The sequence below is a fragment of the Lissotriton helveticus genome, chromosome 4_1 (genome assembly GCF_964261635.1).
Source record: "Lissotriton helveticus chromosome 4_1, aLisHel1.1, whole genome shotgun sequence".
Lineage (NCBI taxonomy): Eukaryota > Metazoa > Chordata > Amphibia > Caudata > Salamandridae > Lissotriton > Lissotriton helveticus.
Window position 1 is genome coordinate 384,849,740 of NC_136063.1, and position 21,895 is coordinate 384,871,634.

The following is a 21,895-nucleotide window of genomic DNA, read 5'->3' on the forward strand; positions in this document are numbered from 1 at the left end:
CCTCTAGGCTCTGGAAGAAACATAGGTGCAGTTTGGAGCCCCCTAGGCCTGGAGATCAGCTGTGCCCCCAGAGCAATCTAGGCTCTGAAACTAATGGGGGCTTCGTTGGAGCCACGGGGCTCTGAAGACTCGAATGGGGCCAAAACAGGTGGGGGCCACTCTGGCTCTAGGCATCACTCTGCCCCTGGCGACAGATATGGCCACATCGTAGGAGCGGCCCGCTATCATGTGGGGCCGCTCGAAGAACAATCAGGACAGCCCCGAGGCCCCTCTCCTTACCGGGCTCCGGGCGTCCATTCTCTCAGTGTCCCCTCTCCGGGGACAGCGCAGGACTTCGCCTCTGGGGCTCCCCTCCCTCCTGGGAGCCCCAACACGCAACATCCGGCTCCAGGAGGGGAGGGGGGCATCTTCACCCGGTCCCCCATCTCGGGACCGGGACTTGAAAAGTGGAGCCCTCAAGACTCTGGGCTCCTCTTCTCCGGCCGGGCGCCCCGGCCAATCACAGCGCGGCGGCGGGCGGGACTTCCTCCGGCAGACCGGAAGTCCCGCCTACAGTCAGGCGCGATGCTGCCTGACTTCCTGGTTTTGCCCGCGGCTGCGGCGGTGATTTCTCAGGGCCATAGCGAGGGGTGGGCACCCTCGAAATACAACGTAAATGGCAGGGTGGCACCCGCTAGGGCTCTGATAAGCGGGGTGGCACCCGTGCATGAATATCACGAAAATCGGGGCAAAAGTCAAAATAAAGCGCTCCGAGCGCTAGGGAACAACACAGCGCTTTCAAGCGCTATAAGGCAAATAAAGCGCTCGCCCAGCGCTAGGCACACAGAATAAAGCTCTCATGCACCAGGGGTCAAAGGAGAGCGCTCCCAGCGCTATGAAGGCACAAAAAGCCACAAAGTCCTTCAGGAGGTGGTCATCAGAAGTCCAGGGGCTGGGCAGGGCTCAAGGAGGCAAGCCATCCCTGAGCCCAAGCAGCAGCACGCCCCTGGCAAGATTCAAGCAGCAAACAAGAACATTTTCATGGGGTCACAGCCCCTCTTTTATACACCTTTTCCCTTTGTCTTTAGGTGCAGGGTGGGGGCAGAACCAGTCGCAGCTGGTTCTGGAGCACTCTTGATGGCCCAACCACCCATTCTATTCACTGGCAGGGCTTGGGTCATCAGTCACACCACAGGGGGGCGGAGCCAGCATTGTGTGGGGAAAACCCAGCCCATCCAGGACACAGGTACACTCCTCCCACACATCACTCATGCTAATCTCACACTCACCACCGGGCAGACCCATCCAGACTTCCTGGAGCCTGGCATGCCAGCCAGCCCCAGCCAATCACGCTCCAGCACCCTCACAGCACACATATCTCAATGTCCAGAAGTAGTACTTCCCTTCTAGACACATACAAGCCACACATACCGTTGCGCAGCATTCACTCCCACGAGTTCACACATACCAAACTCGAGCCTGCACTCCCCACGCATCAGGAACTACCAGGGACACATACATTCCCCATGCATTCCTATGGGAGGGCAGGCCTATCTCACACACGCACTCAAGGAGCGCACGCACTTTACACTGCGCCACAGTGTCAAAGTGCGCAAAGACCAGAAATCACTATAATTGAAGGCAAAAAGTTCAGGGGTGAACCTGCCACAAGGCCCAAGTCCAACAATGGCCATATGCAAATCAACCTTGACTCTGTGCCTCATGGGAACAGTCCAGCCTGAACTGCCAAGCCACGTCTTTCCTGGACCGGAATCAAGCATCCTAGGACCGGTTTCTGGCTATCAGCCTTCTTCAGCCAGGATAGCTTGACTCCAGTGGCGTGGAAAGCACGGGACTCACGTCTGAGCATTCCCGTCCCACACGGGGTGACAAATGCAAAAACAACAGTTGATGGACAGAATGCAGAACAATGTCATACATTCACCCCAGTACAGAGATCCACTGGAGTCAAGCTATACTTGGTGAGCAAAATAACGATGGATTAACCCCAGATCTGTGACTGGGGGTGAATGTTTTGCCATTGTGCAACATTCCGTCCATCATCTTGTGTGTTTTGCTGTTCACCCTATGTGGGAAGGGTATGCCCAGACGTGGGTCCCGTGCTCACTAAGCCACTGGAGTCAAGCTATCCTGGCTGAAGACGGCTGATAGCCAGAAACCGGTCCTAGGATGCTTGATTCCAGTCCAGGGAAGACATGGCTTGGCAGTTCGGGCTGGACTGTTCCCAAGAGGCACAGGGTCAAGACTGATTTGCGTATGGCCATGTCTGAACTGGGGTGGCTTGGTGAGCAAAATAACGATGGATTAAACCCAGATCTGTGACTGGGGGTGAATGTTTTGCCATTGTGCAACATTCCGTCCATCATCTTGTGTGTTTTGAGATTATAGATGACAGCATCTCTGACTATGCACGGATTGTATTCCAATTAACTATGGGGCTAGTGGCACCACTATTTAAACGGTGCAGTATGAATATATTTAAGTACAGGTGACAGGAGAATAAGCACAGAGTACAAACAGGTGTATTAGCAAAAGTCCTGTGGGCAGCAGTGATATTATACATGAGAGGGGACACAATGCAATACGCTGCCTTGAGAAGTAGGAAAGACAAGGAAACGCAAATGGCTTTGGAGTCATCCATTTGTGAGCCAACAAGCAGTTACAATAGAACGCGCCAGCTTCTGTCTCACTTATAATAGGGCCTTGCCAGCTTCTGCTTCAGTTGTAATAGGACCCCGCCAGCCTCTGTGTTAAGGGCTTCGTAGAAGGTTAAACTTCACCTGAAAGCTTTATTTACCTCACTGGCAGAAAGCACCTTGCAGAAAATATACTGGAACCATTACTAAGATGGCGAGTAGGCAGAAATGCTGATCAGAACACTGCTTCATGAAAGGGAATCATCTTCAGTCGCACCTGACAAAAAGGACTAAATAGGCATTTACATATTCACACTGTAAACATTACTAAGGAAATGTGTGTGTTGTTGCACGCCTAAATAATTCTGATTCCCGGTACATAAGGGCCCACAGATCACTTCCTGGCTAAAGCTGCTGTTCCCAGAACACCAACCAGTTGAAGAATACGCCTATATATTTAGCAGGAACCATATAATTCAATGAAGCTTAAGAGAGGTTATAAAATATATTAAAATGATTATGATTAGTGCTATGCCTTTGGGCTCACCTTAACCAGTTTCGCCACCATACAATCAAGGAGGGCGAGATGGACTTCCTATTTTACTTCTTTAGTAAATGATATGAACCAATGTACTGAGCTAACAGTCTTTCAAACATTAAATATGCGCTGTTTCCTAGCCCAGAAATAACAAAAACAGCTTTCTCTACTAGTTACACACAAAAAACAGTGCTTAAAGCAGCTTCCATAGCACAATGCATTCTTACCTTTCCTGTGGAACGGCAAACCAATATTCATGCTTTTTATCTCTCTGTGCATATTGCTGCATAGACGCGCTTGCATGGGAAACAAATGTTTTCCTCATTGGCTTTCCAACTTTTAAACATAAAAACTTGTGAGACCTAGGCCTTCTTTTTTCTTTTGGCAATAACTGAGAACCTAAACAGAAGAAAAAGACATGGATGGCACAAATTAAATTTCAGCCGATAGGTGTTTGGAATATCATAATTGTCTAGCTCAACCTTTTCGCACCCGAGTAAAGGAATGGGCCGCAGAAAAACACAATTGAACTTCAGAATCATGATCTGCTGAAGATCTTACAACACAAGCTAGATCATTAGGGCTGCACAATCTGTTAGATTAGACTAGTACATAGCTTGCATTGCTGCTATTTATGAAGATTGTGTGGTACTGGTCCCTATTATTTCGGCCTCTTCTGTATACTGTATGAAAGAGGGCTTTTGTAACATAGCAGATTTCCATCAGTCCATCCCAGTAGTAACCACGCAAGAGCGACCAAAGTCTAATATGCAAAAAAAATTCTTTAAAAAAGTCCGAATTAACCTACGTATTCCTTCGCATACTGCTTTAAAAAAATGGGATAATCTAAACTGAACGTATTCTTTGGAAAAGTGTCTGAGCGTCTTAATGTAATGTACAGATGGTGTAAGAAAGTGAACAGATGTTTTAAAGAAAGAACATAGCTCTGAAAACGAAAACTGCAAGTGAGTGTATAATGTCCAGAGATGCTACGCGCGTCGTCACCGAATGGCTTATTTATTTAGTACCACCTCAGGAAAAGTCCACAAAAGCAAGCTGAATTAATATCGCAAATATCAGAGGTGGGAGAGGCAACAAATTAATAGGCACTGCCACGCCAAGGGTCTGGCTGGGCTCTAAAAGCCAGTGCACGAACCGAGCATTGAATTATTTCGCCAGTAAATCAATTAACAGATATCATGTAAAAGCAGGATATGATAGTGTCTTAAACATGTAAAAAAAAAAAAAAAAGCATCCGTTTAAATTAGTAAAAGGTTTCACATTTGTCCACCAGATTATACCACTGCATTGAGCGGTATTTATTAAATGAGACAGCGAACGTTTCTAAGCATGAACTTATAAAAATGCATGCGCCCTCGCGCCATGACAATATCACTAGTGAGATAACAGGCAAGTCCGCTGACATGTGCCCCCTATATGTGGCCGATATTCTTATTATAGGTGGAGCTACATTACAGAGTGAAACACAAGCGATGCTTGTACAGAGCACTTTTAAAGGTGCTCTCGCATGTTATAATAAAGACGAAGGAGGCTCGTTGGAGTAAAACATTTGCCTGGGATCACACAGTTTGGTCATGAGAGGAAACAGGGATTGGTCGCAAGGCTTCAGGGTTTACATCGTGCAATTCAGCCACAAAGTGGACATTATTTCGCTCTTTTAACTAATTCTTTGCCCATGTGGTTAGAGCACAACCCACATGAATGCTTGGCTCGGTCTGGGTCAGAGGGTCTAGGAGGACAACGAGCCGAGCCAGGCACCAGGTTTGAACGTTCAATGGCTTCCCAATCCCACCTCTAGCAAATATACATCGCTGAGCGGCAAGTCAGCAGCCCTCAATCACAGACCAGCAGAGTCTAACACCACAAGAGCTAATTTTGACATTGCTCTTGAACTGAACAGATTACAAGAAGAATGAGAGGTAAAATGCATACATCATCCTGATGGCCGTGACACTAGCTATAGCACATTCAAGTTTGAAAATTGTAAAGTATTTCCCGTTTTTAGGGCTCACATATTTTTGCTAACAAAAGGTTCTGGTGCTCATCCCACAGCTACAAAACACAAGTAAGGCCGTCTGCTCAGAGGAATTACAAAAAAAAATTTGTTACATCTATTTATCAGATTGTTCAAAAAACGATAGGCCAGAACAGACAGAAATCCACTTTCATTAAAGGTATTTTGTAGAAAACCTCCCATACACTTTAATTTATCCTTTGCACAGGATAAACATACCGAATTCATGTAACGTACATAAATGACTTCTAGCTTCCAAGTCCTGACCCCAAGAAAAGATAAAATCCACCGAAGAACTCAAATCAAGTACTGAATTGGTTACTTTTAACAAAGTAACTTAAAAATAAAATGATTCAAATACTCATTTTTAACAATGTCCATTCTTGCACTGGCCAATAAACCTCCTAATCTTACAGGCAAGAGAGTTTAATTGAAATAAACTTTAGGGCCCAATTTAGAATTGTTCAAGACTGACTCAAAAGCTGCATGCTACAGCCACACCTTCTTCTCTCATGAAGCTGCCAGAACTAAGTGCAACTCCTTCCTGTAGTCACTTGCGAGTATCACGAGAAATCAACAGGTGTCTCTTTCAAGGGTCAGTGATTGGAGGAAAAAGCCAATCAGCATAACATTCTTCCATGCAGGCGGGCTATCCTAGGAAAACATTTGTAAAATAACCTGGCTCTCACAAAGCCTGGAGTTGATAAGTGTTAGAAATTAGCCATCTTTTTGGTGGTACCACCCCAGAATGTTGCCTTGACTCCCCTATTCTTGCTACACTAGTTTTTGTTGACTTTTGGACTCAGCATACTCAAGTCTTTCTGTCCTGGAGAAAAGTACCTGTGGTGTTGTGTAGTTTCTATATTACCTATACAGAATCTGCGTGTTTGGATAACACAAACTGAGGAATTGGTGGTGGACTGATTCTGTGCACCCCTACCAGATATGTTAGCCTGTTTGCATTAGCTAACTCACAGTGCCACTAGAATCTCCTCTTATCGGGGAGAGAATAGTTTCTGGCAACCTCAGAACATGACAACCCTGATCCCCCAGGATCGTGGAAACAATGTACTACTTTTCGCTAAGTTACTAGTGCTCACTTAGTTTGTCTCAGAGATACACAGAATAAACAGGCTGGTCATATCAATTTCTTGAACAGTTGTTATTCTAGTGTAGAATAGATGAGCTGCAACAACCATTAGATAGTAGCAGAGATATATGATGAGCAATACTACAAAAGTGAAGCGAGGGTATAGCTCTACCATCTTGAGGTAATCATGAATATATACAAGTATACAGAATACATGATAATAAGTGTGTACTCCTACGATGCCTCCCTAACTAGATGTACCTGAAATGTACCTAGCATCTGTGTAGGTGTTATGCCAAGAATCCCCCTAGGATCTAGTCCACCCCATTACCTGAGAATGAGAGAATGTGGGAACCCCTTCTGGTCTCAAGTTGGACACCGCGCAAGGGATTTTAGACTACTGCTAACTGGAGCGTCTGAATGCAGGAACCTCAGTGTCTCTGATCAGTGTGTCAGCCAGGAAGTCACGATCTCCTCGGTCTCTCTAAGCAAGACATGATGTATTTATACCGATCGGTCTCCCCAGGGGTCCTACCTTCCTGTCTTACTGTGTCGGCCTAAAGGATGACGTCGGCCCTGAACTTTATACAGAGATATTATACAGGAGATGTCAGTCCTGCTGTGCGTCCAAGAAGCCTCATGCATAATATATGAGATTTGAGCTAGGGAAAAACCTGCGTTCTGAATGCAGTGTCATATCTAGGTAAATGGTCAGTACCTAAGAACTATTATGTATGTAATGTAGGGAAGAATATAGGTGAACGGTTGTGATGTTACCTGTGCCTATATAAGGTACCTATATGGAATATAACAGTAGTGTCACTTCCAAACACGGTAAAAGTGGTAATGGTATATTTAATTTATGAATATATGCCCGTAGTAAATGGTACAACATGCACCCAGGACCGGTAAATTAAATACTACTAGGGGGCCACAGGACTCATTGTGCCACCCACTACAGTAGCACAGTAAAACATGACTCCAGCTTGCCCTTGCAGCCTGTAGTGCAGCTGTAAACTGCAGTATTGCCCTGTCAAAATAACCCTTTTGCCAGGCCCAAGACTCTTTTTTAGTACTTCTAAATCACCCCTAAGGTGGGCCCTAAAAGTTCATAGGGCAGGGTGCATGGTATTTATAAAGTAGGACATGTGTAGTTAAGTCTTACATGTTCTGGCAGTCAAAAACCCCCAAAGGCGTTTTTCATAGACGAACATTGATTTACCTTATTACATTTAATATGTGATAAATCCAGTATCGGAGTAGCTATAAAATACTTCTCTCACTCATTTTTAATGTCATTTTAAATTCTCTTTAACAGTGAAGTCAGATTTTAAATTACTATTTTGAAAATGCCACTTTGAGAAAGAAGGCATTTTTCCACCTAAACTAAATGTGCCTTTCTGCCAGTGTCCAGGGTCAATTGACTTGTTAATGGCTCTATAGTGGTGTAATGTGTATTCTTTTGAGACCGTGAACAAAAGGGCCTTGGGTGTGGGATGAGTGTTCCTTTTGTGAGCAGACTGGCCTTGGTCATTATACCCAACCCCTTCCTAAGGTTCAAAGAGTAGCCTAAGAGCTGTATCCAACCCCTTCCGACTTCAGAAGATGCCTGCCCTCTCATTGGCAAACCCAGTTCACACTTGGGCCTGCCCGCTCGGTTTCCTTACACAGACTTCATCCAAACCCATTGAAAAGGGAACATCTAGTTTTAGGGTTAGATAAGAGAGTGCCCCCACCCACAGGCTGGCACTGGATACAAAAGTGGCACGCTCAGAACCTGAAGTCAGAACACTCCTGGACCTGATAATACTCAGAAGGCCTCCCCTGCTGTCTGAAGTCTAGACCTGTTGGCTGACCTCCTGTTTGAGCTACAGGGACACAACAAGTTCCCAGATGCCTCTACCGCTTTCCAGGTGACCATATCCAACTGGACCTGACGCCCTCAGCTGGCCTCCATGGGAGTGAGTCCTCACACCCAAATGCTGACCTCAAGGCTCAGAATCCTTGGCTTGAGTCTCCTCCCTGATCAACTGAAAGTTTCACTATATTAGACACAGGGCGTCGCTTCTCAGCACCTCGGACCTCCTGATTGGAGGTGAAGGAAAGTAGGATCTGCTTTTATGATTACTCCCACTTTTTGCCTGGTGTTATGCTGTTTCTGACTAGTCGGACTGGGATCCTGCTAATCAGGACCCTAGTCTCTGTGCTTTTTCCCTTAAATTGGTTATGGTGAGTACTTGGGTACATTCCAGATTGGCTACTGGTGTACCCTTATAATTCCCTAGTATATGGTACTGGCATAGGTACACCAGTGGTCTCCCATCGGCTGCAGCATGTATTATGCCACCCATGCGAGACCACTCAAACTGTGACTACAGGCCTGCCATTTGTATTAGCTGGTGCTAGCACCATTTACAACAGAGATACGTTTCTTATATCTGAGGTCACTGCACTTGTAACCTATACGTCACCCCTAAGGCAGGCCTTTCAATCCTGAAGTCAGGATCCTCGGTTCTAAGTGTGAGGTTGCTTCTTCATGAGCAGAACAACCCCACAACCTTCAGATTACATTCTCCCAGGTTGTAAGTGCATCAAGCATTAAGATACATAGAGAAGCCATGCGTCATTATGCGATGATAATCTCTAAACTGGCTGGAACGAACCATGTCGTGTTTGGTTTCAAACATGTTGGAATCATACACTCACACCGTAATCGAAGTGAGAGGTATGAATCCATGCAATGTATAGCTCCTCCGGGTGGCCCTCAGTGCTCCCGGTACCAGTCATACAGACCCGGACAGCAAACTATGACAATTCTGCCCTCCTGCTGCTGAGCCAAGCTCGAGCAGAAGAAGGCAGGACAATAGGTATCCTGCCACAGGGAGGTGTGACCACCTTCCAGACAGGACGTAGTGTATTAGGACAAGGTGGCGGCGCTTGCCAGCGCCACTCAGTCTGCTTGAATTGCATATTTGGTTTCCTACTTGCATTCTCCAGTTCAAACCAGCTCAGGGAGCCGTTGGCTCCCGCTCTGGTGCGAAACTGGGCAAAGGACATGGGGGTATCTGCCCCACTGTCGGACCCCTCCCTTAGGAGGCGACCCTCAATCGTCCCAACCCTTTCCTTAGGGTGCTTAAGGGCTTACTGTGGGTGGGTCCCTAGATTTGTCATGGGGCCAGATTCATATCAAGACACCACTTCTTCAACCATCTGGGTACTCTGGACTTCTCTGGACTTTGCTCTGAGCACTGAGATTACAACTGGGAAGACTCCAGCTGCTCATGGCTTTGTCGTCCTCCAAATCTGCTGCAATGTCTGTGCCTGTGCTCTATACATGATCCTCCTAAGGCCTGTGGGCATCCAGACCCCTGAAGGAATCTCCCTTCAAGGGAAGGATTCACTTCCCTGCATCCGCAGGCACCGCAACAAAGCTGACCCGTCTGCTGATCCTGGGCTCCCACGGACTCCCAAAGGCTCAGCAACACAGGTGATTGCTCTTCAATTCACTCTAGGCCTGCACTGTCTTCTCACCCAGTCTGAGGCCGATATCTCTTATCGGAGCTGCAGGAACTGAACTCCTGTGCACTGCGTCAAGCTGCTATTGCAAAGGCCTGTTGGCTCTCTTCCTCAGATATCTTCGGGCTCCAAGTAGCCTCTACCTCAAGCGTCTCCTGCGACCAAGATCTTCGTCCTCACCGCATCTCTTGCACCTTGAGCCTCCATCTTTGGTGAGCTCCTCGAGGTCCTCTCACGACTCCAGGGCCTCCAGCCTGTGGGTCCTCTCAAGGGTCTTCTCTAATTCCAGCGGGCTCCCCTGATTGCTCAGGGCCTAATTTGACATCCCTGTTTGTGGTGAGTCACTTGGACCTTGCTGGTCCAGACACTGCACATATTTTGCTTTCCATGTTGTTTGCAGTTGCCAAGGCTTGTTGGTGCTCCCGACGGACACCAACCCCCCAATGTCATAGACTCTGTCCTCTCTGCTTGCAGGTACTTCTCATCTTTAATCCAATTTTGGGTTCCACCAGACACTTTCATCTTCTTCGGCAGCGGCATCTTACTGAAGTCCTCCACTGAGTTTGACAACGGTTTCTGATGCCAATTCGCACCTATGCACCCGGCTTCCCTGGTGTAAGTATCCCGGTTCCTAGGGTATCCATGTGTGGGGTGGCTCTCCAACCTTCTGCCTGCCACTGGGTTTCTTCAGGGTCCACTGGGAAAGTTTCTTCTTTAAAATTACAACTTACCCGTTCACTTGAATTCAGCACGCGGCAGTGTTCCCACTCTGCACACGGCCTCCGAGGGGGTTCCTAGTTACTTACCTCGGGTGGTTCCTTGGGTCGCCAGCATTACTACATCCTCTGGGTACAGTCTTGACTCGGGTCACAATTTGCATCCCTCTATTTTAGTATTTGGTTTGGTCCCCCCCCCCCGATGACCACTGTGTATTCGTGCTACTTAGTTGTTTTATTTGTAAAGTATTGTGTGCATTTTGTATATCTCCCAGTAGGAGATATTTATATATGTTAGGGAGTGTCTTATAACAAATACATATTTGTATAAATACACTGTGTGGTTCTTTTTCACTGAAACAAGCTGCTTTACACTCCTTCTGGACTAAACCTGAAGGCTGCTCTCCACAACTACCACTTAGAGAGCTTTCTAAGGTTGCTTAAGACCACTACAATCACCATAGGGTTGTCTGGATTAGTGCAGGGTGCGACACTTACATAAGTGAGCACCATATACTAAGCCAAGTTTTTCCATATGGTTGAGAATGCCACCAGATCTGATGCACCGTGATGCAGAATAACCATTGCAGCACTGCACAGCTTTTCCAGTGGGTCTAAAGACTTGCCACAGCACAGAGCCTGGCACTGCGCCACTGTTTAGCCCCTGAACTACTTAAGTACTACTTCAGCATGCCATATCTGGTCCCATATCCGACCTGTGCTTCATCTTGGTCGGCCTGAACTTTTGACTTTGTCCCGGTCCAGTACAACCAGATACACACAGTTGGCCTTTTCTGGCGCTATTCTCACTTTATACTTTAAAAACACACATCTCTTGTTCTCTTGATTGTAATTTTGTTGTTTGGTGTAATTTTATTTATAAAAATATCTATTTTTTCTGAATTGGTTTGGGAATATTGGTGTTTTCACTTCATCACAGTTTATGTGCCGCATATATGCTTTCCGCATTGCTTCCAAGTTAAACTTGACTGTTTGTGCCAAGTTAGCAGAGGTTTAATTACGGACATTTGTGTTCCACCCTGACCAGGATTGGGATTATTCTTTGAAGTGGGTTCTCTCCCCTTTCAACAAATAATACAATTTATTACACTAGGGCATGGCCTCCACTGTAGCAGGATTTCAGGAGCAGAAGGAGGCTTCTAGGATATGGAGAAGGATTCCAAAAGAAGGAGCAGGATTCCAACCAAGAGATGGAGCAGGATTCCAACCACGAGCTGGAGCAGGATTCTAACCAAGGGACGGAGCAGGATTCCAACCAAGGGACGGAGCAGGATTCCAACCAAGGGACGGAGCAGGATTCCAACCAAGGGATGGAGCAGGATTCCAACCAAGGGACGGAGCAGGATTCTAACCAAGGGACGGAGCAGGATTCCAACCAAGGGATGGAGCAGGATTCCAACCAAGGGACGGAGCAGGATTCCAACCAAGGGACGGAGCAGGATTCCAACCACGAGCTGGAGCAGGATTCCAACCAAGGGACGGAGCAGGATTCCAACCAAGGGACGGAGCAGGATTCCAACCAAGGGACGGAGTAGGATTCCAACCAAGGGACGGAGTAGGATTCCAACCAAGGGACGGAGCAGGATTCCAACCAAGGGACGGAGCAGGATTCCAACCAAGGGACGGAGCAGGATTCTAACCAAGGGACGGAGCAGGATTCCAACCAAGGGATGGAGCAGGATTCCAACCAAGGGATGGAGCAGGATTCCAACCAAGGGATGGAGCAGGATTCCAACCAAGGGATGGAGCAGGATTCCAACCAAGGGATGGAGCTGGACTGCAACTAAGAACTAAGAGATGGAACAGGATTACAAGTAAGAGATGGAGTAGGATTCCAAGAGATGGAGCTAATACAGTACTGATGATTTCTGCTCCATCATTAGGAAATGAGAGAAGCAGGAAGTGACATACAGGAAGATACTTGAGGCATGATGGATTGGGAAACAAACTTGCAATATTAGCGTGGAAGCCATAAAAGACTGTGCTAAGCAAAATAGGTCACTTCCAGTTCTTGAAAAATAAAGAACTGGAAAAGAAACCATCTTGTGCGGAGTTCATGGATCAGAAGTACTTTCAAAACATGGTGTTAGAAGAGAAGATGGGAAGTTACATATTAAACAGCACAGAGGGAGATTCAAAGGTGAGTGTGTGTCAGTCTCACCAGCGCTCTGAAAGAGAATACAACAAACATGAGGGTCAATGTTTGTTAGCCAGGCTGACCAAAAGTGCCAACACCCACCTCCTGTGTGAAATAGAAGATCGAGTTAGAAAATTGTGTTGCCCGCGGGTTTGCTGAGCCACAGAGCACAGTGGCATAACAACAACTTTCAACATGAAGAAATCTTATAAGAGAAGCAGGAATCAAGCAATTACGCTAGTCATTGTTCCCTATGTCAAAAGATGGTGGATTTGTTTTTGATTCCAATTTGTTGTAGTTTACCTTCATTTCTAGTTTTTAATGTAACTTTGATTTGGATATATTAAAAAAATTAATTGAGTGTACTGCCAAAAATAGAAATTGATGTGTTCACTTTTTAAACAATGAACATGTATTTGAAGCTATTTTAAAGTGTACAATACCCAGTTCTGATTAAAGGCAGGCCATTGGCTCCAGAAATGTCAACAGTTTTCCGAAAAAACAAAACAAAAGCCTCGCAGAAGTTACCATTGTATAAAGTGAAACTACCAAGTGAGGACAGTTCCCAACCAATCACAGTGCAGTACACCTTACATCGCTTTATTGAAGATAACTCAGAACAAATATCTTTAACTTATTATCAAAAGCAATTCATATTCATTTGTCTGGAAAACACCCCTGAACTTGTATAATGCCCGCCGTGCTGAGTACCTAGGTAATCTTGTGATTTAGAAACCAATCACTCCCTTCTAAGGTCTAATGTGTTCGGGGATTCAAACTACCACTTCTGAGCCAAACTCAGCAAGTAGTCTGCTTGTTCTCAGATCTAGCAATAGAGTAGTAGTGCCAGACATCTTTGGCTCAACCAAGACAGGGGCTTGGACTCCGTGCATTCCCAGTTTAAGCATTACACAGGTGTCACATTATCCTTCTGTAGTAGGTTTAAGCACTGTACCCTGTCCCTGGCCAGATGACCAATGAAAAATAATATTAAAACAGTTTCAAATAGCTAAGGCAAAGTTCGGATTCCTCAGAAACTACTTTATTTATTTGTAAAGTTTTATATCCCTTCTGGAAGATATGTCTGCACCCAATTGTGGGCACGGCGTTTGATGATTAAGTCCTCAGATTCCCCGAAATGGATCTGCTGTTTCAGGGCTACATGTGGTCCAACAACCACATTCCCACCATCTTTGCTCCCAGGGAAGCAAAACCTGCTGTGTATATGACCAACTCCACCTGTGATGAAGCATCTTCCAGCGCTTGAGAGCTATGTAATGCAAGAGTCAAGGACAGCCTGAATTGACACCACCACAATTACTTGGGCTTGTTGTCTTAAAAAGAAATACTCCTGTGAAGCGTTCTCTGAATTTCTGCAGCTCTACCAAACCATAGGACCTGTGAGCCTTCATCACCTGACCAATTTCATCTTGCTGAAACAAAGCCCACATTTTGCAGGATATATACGGTCACATCCAACTGAGAAAGCAATTGGATCCAATACTGTAACATGAAAATCATGTTATCACCATAAATCATAATTCTGATACCAGTAGCATGCAGAGTGACTACCCCATGCCTTTTTCAGCTTGGTGAAACACCATGACCCTTATGAGCATCCAAACAGCAGATTTGTGAAATCCCAGATCTGTGCCCACCATAATATCAGAAGTAAACTCCTGCGGAGAGGCTAAATCATGACAATCGGGTACCCATCCTTGAGGCACAACTTAAAAAGCCAATCCCCTTCCAGAAGGAGAATAATCAAGATTCCTTTCAGAAGTGGCAATATCCTAACCCATAACAGAAACGGAACTCTTATTTTTATTAGCTTAGTTCAGACTAGCAACACACTGCTGATGACCAAACAGTGTGCAAGGCTGTACTGAAAATTAACCCTTTATGAGAAGGTTGGTTGCTTCCAAGCCAACAGCCTGCTCGCTTACTAGGGGGACTGATCAAGTTGGCTCAGCGTTATATCCCATAAAGAGGTTTGAATAACTAATTGTGAATACCCCAAATACACAGTGGCCTCCATGTGGAGACCAAACCATATACTAAAATGGTGGAATGTGAACCACAACTCAAGTCAAGAATGGACACATAAGACATTGAAGAGCCGGGTACCCAAGGTACCACCCAAGGTGAGTATCTAAAAACTCAATGGAGAAAGATGGAAGGTTGGAGAGTCACCCCACCCGTCGATACCCCAGGAACCAGGATAACTGCACCAGGGAAGCCGGGTGCATAGGTGTCAAGTGACCACTGTAGATCACAATGGAGGACTTAAGGAAAGATGCTGCTGGAGAAGAAGGCGAAGGAGTCCGGTGGAACCCAAAGGTGGATTCAAGATGAGAAGTACTTTCAAGTAGAGGGGACAGAGTCTATGTAAATGTAAATGTAAATGTAAATGTAGTTGAGCTTATATAGCGCACAGCTACCCGCAGTGGGTTTCCCGGCGCTTGCTTAGGGAACCCTTCCTGGTATTCCCCTGTGAGATAGCAGGGTATCCACAAGGTGAAAGTCAGGCATCCCGCCACGAGGGGCCGTTGTGGAGATTAGGCAAGCTATTGCCCAGAGTCGCAGAGTGTGAACCCGTGAGTCGAGGAGGTACCGGGGCGAGAATTATCGAGTCCGTGGAATTTTTAGCCCAAGACCCGCCGAGGCGGGGAATTGAACCCTGGTCCAGGACCGATCTCAGCTTCCGGGTCTGCTGCCTCTAACCCCTGACGCCCCTAACCCCTGAGCAGCTCACCAATGAAGAAGGCCCAGAGGTACAGAGGAAATGGTGAGAGTGAAGATCTTGGCTGCAGGAGTTGCTTGAGGTTGGAGCTCTTGGAGCCCGAAGATCTCTGGAGGACAGTCCACAAGCCTTAGCAACAGCAAGTCAACGCGGTCCACACGGGTTCTGTTCTAGCGGTTCCGACAAGGGATACTGGAATTAAACTCAGTATGAAGACAGTGCAGGCCTCAAGGGAGTTGCAGAACCACCACGTGTTGCTGAGCCTTTCATAATCTGTGAGAGCCCAGGAATAGCAGACCGCTTAGCTGCACTGCTGTGCCTGCCGACGCAGGGGACTGACTCCTTGACTCTAAGGGAGATTCCTTTGGGTATCTTTAATGTCCATAGGCCTAGTAAAGAACCGGTATGGAGCAGGGGCACAGACGTTTTCAGAAGACCAGCAGGATGACGAGACCAGGGGCAGCAGGAATCTTCCCCAGTCTTGGTTCCCAAAGTGAAGTCCAGCAAAGCCCAGAGTGTCCAGATGGTCGAAGTGGTATGTGATGTGTATCTTGTCCCACGATGAATCTAGGGGCCCACCCACAGGTAAGCCCTTCATTAGCCTTAGGAAAGGGTTGGGATGATTCAGGGGCCCCTCGCAGGGGAGGGATTGGACGGTGGGGAGGATACTCCAATGCCCTTTGTCCAGTTTCGTGCGGGAGCCAAAAGCTCCCTGAACTGGTTGGAACTGGAGTATGCAAGGAGGGCACCAAATGTGCCCTTCAAGCAGTCTCAGTGGCAAGCGCCCCCACACTGTCCCAATAAACTAAACCCTGTCTGGGACATAGTTACACCTCCCTGTGACAGGATACCTATTGTCTTCCTTCCCCTGCTCGAGCTTGGCTCAACAGCAGGAGGCCAGAAACGTATCTCTGCCCGGTAGCAACCCTAGCTTGCTGTCCACTTCTGGAAGAATGGTACCGGGAGCACGGAGGGCCTCTCGGAGGATCTTTACAGAGCATGGAATCATACCTCCCACACTGTATACGGTGTGTGAGGTATTACTCCAACATTTTTTATACCAAACATGACAAGGTTTGTTACAGCCAGTTTAGAGATGGCCATCGGGTAATGACGCATGGCCACTTTATGTGTAGTTATGGCTGTTGCACTTATAACTCAGGAGAATGGACTCAGACGGTTGTAGGGGTGTCCTGCTCATGGAGGGGCACCCTCACATTTAGGGCCCATCACCTTGCCTTCAGGATTGAAAGGCATGTCTAAGGGGTGACTTACAGTTTTTTTAAGTCTAGTGCCCTCAGATATAGGGAAACCTATATCTGGCTTAAGTGGCGCTAGCACCAGCTTACACAGGCTGCAATGGCAGGCTTGTAGTAACAATTTGAGTGGTCTCTCATAGGTGGCATAATACATGCTCCAGCCCATGGGAGACTCCTGGTGTACCTATGCCCAGGGTACCATAGTACCATATACTAGGGTCTTACCAGGGTACACCAGTTGCCAATCTGAAGTGTATGTAAGTACTCATCATGTCCAATTTAGGGAAGAAGCACTGAGACTTGTGTCCTGATTAGCAGGATCCCAGTCAGGAAAACATAATGGCACCAGCAAAAAGTGGGGGTGACCATGAAAGCAGATCCTTCTTTCCCACACCTACCAAATACAGTAATTTATCTAGTAGTCCTTTGCTTACTCAGCTAAACAGGTAACCATGTTTAGAACCACCTCTCTGGTCACTGTGACCTTGCCCTCTACCACCAGTTTCTGGGATCCAGTTCAAAGCCAGTGCCACACTTCCTTATAAAGAGGTTTTCTAAGTCTCTTGTATCTATGCATTGGACTACACTCAAGGAGGGATGTCTTATTTCATCTAGTTAGATGTCGAATTTTGATTTTCCACTCCCTCAACTAGGTCATATTCATCAATGCATTGGACACTGTGCACAGACTAATACCATTTTACCCTGACTGAGGGGGTCCCATCAGTCTTAAAACTTAGAAAGTATTCTGAGAGTCCAAGACTGAGCACTTTTTTAGTGTACCATCCTTGTTTAACCAAGTGTTTTACTGTGAGCTAGATTACATTTTATTGCATGGGGTAGATCGTCAGGCTGGCATCTAGTATGTGCTCCTTCCAGGGTTGACCATAGGGGGTGGGAGAACTTACCACTCCTAAAAAAAAAATATTACCTGAAAGCAATTTGTGAAATAGGATCTCACCTCATTCAACTCTTGTTCTTCCTAAGCCCTGTAACCTCGTAAATGCAGTAACTGCATTCAGGGGTCCCAACGTTGCTTGTCAAGGAGCTGCTGGATTTGGGGAAGGTCACTAACAGTGGGAAGATCAGAATGCCCGAGACACTGTTGTTCCAGAGGGCAGATTTTAAATGCTCTGACCAGCATTCTAAACAGTATGGATCAGGCTTCTCCAACGAGCAGCTCGGAGCTACTGGTAGCTCCCCAGCTACCCACAAGTAGCTCTGCTGGGCGCAGCCCAGTTTGCCAAATTGGAATCTGTTGCTTGGTTGAGTTAAATGTGTATATTCTTCAGAACAGATAAGCCGATTTTTGCTGAAAAATTGTGGAATTTCCAAAATATATTTAAAGATAATGGTTGAGTGGTAAATCACGTGGCATTAGGGAGACCTATTTCTATTATTATCCTAGTGCTGGGGTAATGCAGCTATTGCTGTTATGTATTACCTATCGGGAGGGATATCCTATTGACAACACCTTTTTTACATAAACCACTGGCAATCGTGCCTGATGAACGGAGGTAAAATCTTGTATATGGTAGCCACTAATTAAATCTTGTCTGTTATGGTCATTATTACAACACTAGTAATAATTGTAGCTCTTGATGTTTTTCTTTGAACTTAAGTAGCTCTTATTGCAGAAATGGTTCTAGACCCCCGGTATGGACATTGTCAGAGGATTTTAAATAAACAGGTTGGGCAGGCCACAGCGTGCTTTACCAACTCCTGGCTGGTAGATTGATGCATAACAGACATCATCTGCCCCCACGATGTGACTTAGAATTCCTCTGAATTAACTTGTTATGGCGCTCTTGGGACTTTAGATGCAAGGGAGGTGCTTGAACGGTATCCAGCACAAGGGTCAGAATCAAATCACCTACTTAAACGGGTTCATACAAACAACGCATGTAATAAAATGGATAGTTTCAACAGCTGCCACAAAATTCTAAGAGGAAGCTAGACATGTATATTTCTTTACAGCACACAAAACTTGCACATAAATTCTACTGCCAGTTCCATGGAGTCAAACTCCAAGAATACGGTCATACAGGTTCAACCAAAATTGAAAAAGGAGCCTGTACCTCTAATGCCTCACAGTGTGCCCAGTATTGATAATGCGTGTGACCCTTAAGTGTATATCTAATGTCACAACACAGGTCACATCAGACTTGAACCTGGTCTTTACACTGGGTGACCAGCTGTAATCTACATTTTGTAGATCGCAGACCTATCGCAGAACAACACATTGAGGTTTCAGATTTTCCAGGGTTTGACTGCAACTTCGCTCCATCCCGAATACCCATGTTTGTGGTTCCTGCCATCACGGACACACCTTCTCATATCTGGCAAGTTTTCATAAGAGTGGTCGCCTTAGCTTATGTTATATTCGGAAAGGCCAACAGTGTCATGGTGATAGGGAATCAAAACTCTTGCCCTCTATTGTCCTAATTGTATCTGAAATAACACTATCAAGACAAAGTTTATTGTCTGAATGTCTCCTGTCCTTCTATGACATTGTTCTTCTCAATTTGGTGTTGTATAAAAACCTTTTCTGTAAAAACTTTTTAATAAATTTGTGTTTTAGGGATCATTGCTGTTTTTTTAATGATAAACAAATATTGCGATATATTTTAATATAGGTGCTATTTTCTTTGTAAGTGCTTTATTGTTTCTATTTCTGATCGGTGAATTGTCGTGTATGCGAGTTGATTATTGTGACGTGACTGGCCTTCTAGCTAAACGGTCCTAAAGGGAAACCTTTCTTTTTTACTACAAGTTTTCATAAGAACCACGATTGCTGTTCCCGCCAACGTGGGCAGTTCACTCCTATTTTGGAGTTCACAAAGCAGATAGCATCTGGGAATTTTTCATAAGAGAACCATTTGTGGCTCCATACTCTTATTTATAAGTTGGCCTGACTTCACCCACTTGCTGTGGAGCAGTTACTACTATTCCAGAAATTTCACTGATACTACCGATCTCTCTACAGCCTAAATCCACACCTCATGGAAAACCATCCTGAACTATACATTAAAGCCTTGAAAAATCCCCCAATAAATCGGGGAGAAACACGTGTTGCCTGTTCTTGTGAAAACAATAAGTAATGGAAAAAAAAGAAAAATCCACAGTACAATCAAGAAAGGAAAAACAAAGAAAGCTAGACTTTGCTTTGTATATATTCCTCATTACCATCTGTGTTAAAATACTAATAACTTTATGATATGAAAATGAATTGGCTTTTCATGCATTCCTTCCTAAATAATTCTGATTCCTGTAGGCACAGGGGGTTTACCAACATGCATGAATTGTCACAGATACCTTCAACTTATTTCTAGCCTTGCAAAAACGATATAGGCACCAAGAGAGACCCAACTTTCCCACAAAGCGAGGTCACACTTGGTTTTGGGATGGAGAAAGTTCCCTTGAATGTCTCAGGAAAGCATGCACCCATGCCTCATGTTTACCATAGCAAGCTGTAGTATTTGACACCCATCTCAGCAGACATGACAATCATGCATGTACAGAGAAGCCTTTTGCGACATGGAGTGCGATTCAGAGTGGGGCAGGGCTCTGCAATCAGAATGAAATACCAAGTGCACCCTGCTACTGCAAATACTTAAACTGTTGCTTCACCAGAGTACAGAGGACTGGCAGTGGTGGCAGCGATACTGATTGAGTCGGGAGGGCAGGCATTTTGACCTGTCGCCTCATAGGTAGCAAGCGCTACCACCAGCTTCTGTATTTTAAATTGTCGGCAAACCCCCTGCAACCATTTCCTTGGCCCATCCATGCGGGGCATACATTCTGCATGGTTTGGTCTGCATGTGGTGCCTGTGATCATGGCCTCACTGACTTCCAATTTGCAGTGCAGTGGGTCAGACACAAGTCTTTAGGAGAGAAGATATTTGGTCTCTTTGAAGTCAGGAAGTTTCCCTCATGCCCTTTCCTGCACCACTGTTCTCTAGAGAGGCTACCTCAGGCAGAATAACAGGTAGCTGAGAGGTAGAGCCCCCTTACCTTTTGTACCCTTGTTCTAGATTTCTACTGATCAAAGTCACCCTGCTACACCCCATCACTATGCTCAAACTATGGACAAAGCTCAGAGCCGGTCACATGACTGAACTGCTGGAATACACAAGGTCTAACCGCAACTTAAGTATAAAGATGGGCTATAAACTTCCAGTCAGTTTGCAAGAGCTCCTGTGGAAGACCGGCAGAATCCTCAAAGATTCATAGTTCAAATAACAACCACCAACTCCCCTTGCCAGGTCCGGAACCAGAACAGAAAGTTTTGTTTAAAGTTAGCTGCGTGCTTTTTTTATGCGAAGAAACCACGGAACAGGGAATAGGGAAGTGGGAGGGTCAGTGAGGAATCTGCACCTAGATAAAGTCTCTACCAGAAAGAGCGTTGCAGAAGTTAACTCACTTGTTCTTCTGATGGAGACTTCCAACTACATACTCCTCACCTCTTTAATAGATACCCAAGGACTACCTCCCTAGGTTGGGTCTGCGAACAGACAAATTAAAAAGTCCTGACGTACTGGGCAGGCATAGTGCGGATCTGATTATCTAGGCAATAGTGCCATGTGAATGTATGTAGTGACGCCCGCGTAGCAGCCTGACAAATGTTGCAAACCTACCCTTGCAGTGGAAACAGCTTTGGCCATGGTACAATAAGTTTGTTAACCCTCAGGGGGTTGCTTTTGGCCAGTGCGAAGCAGATCTTAATGCACAGTACAATTCAGCACAAGATGGTACTTTTCTGCACAGCCTTGCTTTTTTTTACTCCAGTGAACCTTATAAAGAGCGGATTGTCCAACCAGTGTTCTTTAGTATGATCAATATAGAAACAAAGATCTTTTCAGACCCAACCAGTGAAGTCTTTCCTCCTTCTTAGTGGGGCGAGATGGAGCACACATCGCCAGAAGGGCAATGTCCTGACCAACATGGAATGAAGTCACTACCTTCAGAAAGGAGGAGGCTCAACTCCACAGATGCAGCTTGTCCGGGTAGAAAGTGATTTAAAGCGGGTGAACAGAAGGAGCCTACACCTTGCTGTGTTATGTGTCTAAAGGGTACACCCCAAATCTACATGTTTCGAACCCCCAACCCTATAACACAAGGACTTCATTCAATGTGCTATAAATGAGGAAGGCAAATCTGGTTTATTGCAGCCCCACACTCTGCCTAGTCTCGCGGTGCAGAGG

The 21,895-nt window shown here is 45.8% G+C and overlaps 1 protein-coding gene across 5 annotated transcripts in view; it reads right to left on the reverse strand.

The window, feature by feature from the left end:
* The window catches only part of OXR1 (oxidation resistance 1), a 1,544,927-nt gene that overhangs the window by 422,194 nt on the left and 1,100,838 nt on the right, over positions 1-21,895 (reverse strand). For all 5 annotated transcript variants that reach the window (XM_078686888.1, XM_078686887.1, XM_078686886.1 and 2 more), the window contains one exon: positions 3,402-3,573. In XM_078686888.1, coding sequence (XP_078543014.1) covers positions 3,402-3,573 — 172 coding nt within the window. The remainder of the gene's footprint in view (positions 1-3,401; positions 3,574-21,895) is intronic.